The sequence below is a fragment of the Aegilops tauschii genome, chromosome 7 (assembly GCF_002575655.3).
Source record: "Aegilops tauschii subsp. strangulata cultivar AL8/78 chromosome 7, Aet v6.0, whole genome shotgun sequence".
Classification (NCBI taxonomy): Eukaryota; Viridiplantae; Streptophyta; class Magnoliopsida; order Poales; family Poaceae; genus Aegilops; species Aegilops tauschii.
The window spans coordinates 409627749-409630879 of record NC_053041.3 but is presented as its reverse complement, the minus strand read 5'-3'; the positions used below and the strand labels follow the sequence as shown (position 1 = coordinate 409630879).

At 54.6% G+C, this 3131-nt stretch overlaps 1 protein-coding gene across 1 annotated transcript; it reads right to left on the bottom strand.

The window, feature by feature from the left end:
* Positions 1 to 328: 328 nt before the first annotated feature.
* LOC109742238 (uncharacterized) lies at positions 329 to 2462 on the bottom strand. Its single transcript, XM_020301325.1, has 3 exons — positions 2185 to 2462; positions 1028 to 1883; positions 329 to 871 (listed from the first exon to the last, which is right to left on the bottom strand). The coding sequence occupies exons 1-3, from the start codon at positions 2460 to 2462 to the stop codon at positions 329 to 331; spliced, it is 1677 nt and encodes a 558-aa protein (XP_020156914.1).
* Positions 2463 to 3131: the final 669 nt, after the last annotated feature.

The window sequence follows — 3131 nt, the reverse complement described above, 5'->3', positions numbered from 1 at the left end:
CCAGAAGTGATCGCCCGGCTCCCCGTTTAGCAGCACCGAAGAAGAGGCCGACGATAGCATTAGCGCAATCCAATCACGCCATCTCAGGGGAAACCCAGCTTTTGCATAAGCTCCAGGAGATAAGCCCTGGAGATAGAATCGAAAGCTTTTGCAATATCCAGCTTGAATAGAAGGGCCTTTTTTTCTGCCAATGGAGCGCCCTGACATAGCCCTGCACGTATTGGTAGCTTTCATGCAAGCATTTTCCTTTCTGAACGCCGTTTGTGCAGGGGAAATCAGGTCTTGTAGTCGAGACGCCAACCTCATGGACAGAACTTTTGCAATCAGCTTAGCAATGGAGGCTGATCAGTCGGAAGTGGCCCATCTCTGTTGCTCCATCCTTCTTTGGCAGCAAGGCAATGAAGGCAGTGTTCAGATCAGCAAAGTTGTCACCCGCTAGGTTGTAGAACTTTTGAAAAACCGCCATGATATCTTGTTTGATAATGTGCCAACATGATCTGAAGAACTTGCCGGTGTAACCATCCGGCACAGGAGCTTTTTCAGTCGGAAATGCCTTGATGGCTGCCCAGATTTCTGGCTCACAGAAAGGAAGATCAATGCCTTGCAGGTCAACGGCTGGAAGCTGAAGCAGGTCCCAGTTAAGCGTGCAGTTCTGTTGCAGGGATTCGCTGAGGCCGCGGGCGAAGTGATCGAAGGCCAACTGAGCTTTCTCCCGCGGCTCCATGACAATGGCGTCGCCCTTTTTGATGGAGTGGATGTAATTTTTTTCTACGACGCGAGAGGAGGCGGGCATGGAAGAACTTTGAGTTGGCATCTCCCGCGCGGAGCCAAGAAATCCTGGAAGCCTGCTTCTTGCGAGCCCTTTCAATTGCTGCCAGCCCGAGAACCTTCAGTTTAAGCTGCTTCCTCAGGTGCAGCTCATCAGTTGACAGCGGTCTGGCCTCCTGCGCCACGTCGAGCCTCATGATAACCTCGTTTGCAATGTGGAATTGAAGTTTTGCGCCCCAAACAAGCTTTTGCTCCAAACCTTTAAATCCACCGCTACTCTTTCCATCTTCTTTTTCATTCTGACGAACGGGCAGTCGTGGCGGATAGGCCTCTCCCATGCGTGCTGCACTGTCTCCTGAAAGTGAGGGAAAACTGTCCAAAAGTTCTCGAATCTGAATCTTGCCTTGGTGACAGGCCTAACTCCATTAGCCAGCACCAGAGGGCAATGATCAGAGAACGAAGTGGAGGCCGCCATGAGGACAAAGCTTGGGTGCATATCCTCACATGCCAGGTTACAGAAAACTTTGTCGATACTGCAAAGAGTTGGGTCTTCCCTCTCACTGCTCCACGTGAATCTCCTGTTTTTGCATTTGACCTCTTTCACCCCGGCGAGGTCAATTGCTCTGCGGAAACGGCCCATCATCCTTCTATTGATGTTGCAGTTGTTTTTGTCTCTAGCTTGGTATATCATGTTGAAATCGCCGTTCAGCATCCATGGCTCTGTGGCAGGTGGCGCAACCGCAGCCAATTCCGACAGAAAGTTGGCTTTCTGTTGGTCATCCGTCGGGCCGTAGACCGTAGTCATCCAAAATGAGCAGCCTGTACTAATGATCTTCACCTTTGCAGTGATGGAGAAACTAGCGACGATCTGATCCGTGATCTCGACGATCTGCTTGTCCCAGAAAATTGCCGCGCCCCCTCTCGTGCCCATTGCCGGAAGCACGACGCAGCCCTGCAGAAGACTTCCCCCAACGTCGCGAGCCATCTCAAGAGTCCATGTCTCCAATTTAGTTTCTTGAAGGTTTAGGATTGAAATATTATTTGTCTGCGCCACCTCTCTAACTGCAGATCGTCTAGCCGGCGCGTTCAGGCCCCTAACGTTCCACGACATGATCCTGTAATTTGTGTCAAACATGGAGACAGTGGTGTTCGCTTCGTCGACTAACATTTAAAACAGAGGGGTTACAACACACATTACATCTAACCAGGGGGCACTGCCGGCCTCCAATAGACCCAAAATCCCGACGATGACTAGAAACTGATCCTACTAACCGAAGACTACACGTGAAGACTAATCCTAACTCGAACTGGTTTAAAACCAGCCGTCGACGAAGACTAGTAGCTAAAACTAACATGATCAAACTACATCCTCAGCATCCGCGCCGGCCATCCCGGCCGCGATTTCCAGGGCCTTACTGTCCAGGCCGGTGAGCTTTGATGTCACTGCGGGACAGAGGCTCCTCAAAGCGCTTGAGCAGAGCCGCCGCCGCCGCCGGAGTCATCCGATCCTTTGGGCCGAGGCCGCCGAGCTCTTGGACGAGGCGCAGCGCCGCGCGCTGAGCCACCGGCACAGTGCAGCCGGACGTGGCCTTACGCGCGCTCCGGCGAGAAGGAGCAGAAGTGGCCCGCACTTTCGGAGGAGCTGAAGAGCGTGGCCGGATGGGCGGAGCAGGCGGGGCGTCGAGGATGGCCATCGGAGAGGGGCTGAACAGATGCGGCGAACCGCCCGCCTGACTGGTGCTCCCTTGCCCAGCATCGATGTGGAGGCAGTCGACCTTCTGGGTTGTGGCGGCGACTTGAAAATCCACAGCAGCAGGAGCCGGGGTGGAGATGCATGGGCTGCTGAGAGGGGCGTCGAGGTCGGCGATGCACGGTCCTCCGGGAAGCCGTCAACGGCCCCACGGTGCGTCGAAGCGTGGGGCGGCGAGCGGCCGCCATCTTCAAAGGCCAGCGGAGAAGTGAGCGCCTCGCGCATGGCGTTCTCGATCTCCAGCTGCATGACGTCGGTACGAGGCGGAGGGGAGAGGGCGCGCCCGCCAGGGAAGGAGAAAAACTGGGCCACCTGGTCAGGCTCGGAGGTGCTCTGGCGTGCGGGCTCGCGCGGACGGAGTGGGAGCGGGGGAGTGGCCCTGAGAACAGAGCCCTCCCTGAGAACAGAGCACGTATGTCTTTCAACTACCTAGCAATGCACGTGCATGGATACGCGGTCGACCGGCACGACAACGGAGCGCTCGCGATTAAAATTAGTGCACTGGTGCGGTTACATCATCGAATACATCGTTTTGGCATTTGAGTGTTTTTCATGGTCGATAAAAAAATCTTTCCAATTCGAAAGTCCCAAATGATCCAAGGGAGCGGAGTTT

Coding starts and splice junctions, on each gene's coding strand:
- LOC109742238 (XM_020301325.1), bottom strand. CDS start 2,462: ATGGCCATCCTCGACGCCCCGCCTGCTCCGCCCATCCGGCCACGCTCT. Junction 1,884..2,184: donor AAAGCTCACCGGCCTGGACA/GTAAGGCCCTGG, acceptor CACAAATTACAG/GATCATGTCGTGGAACGTTA. Junction 872..1,027: donor GAGTAGCGGTGGATTTAAAG/GTTTGGAGCAAA, acceptor TCGGGCTGGCAG/CAATTGAAAGGGCTCGCAAG.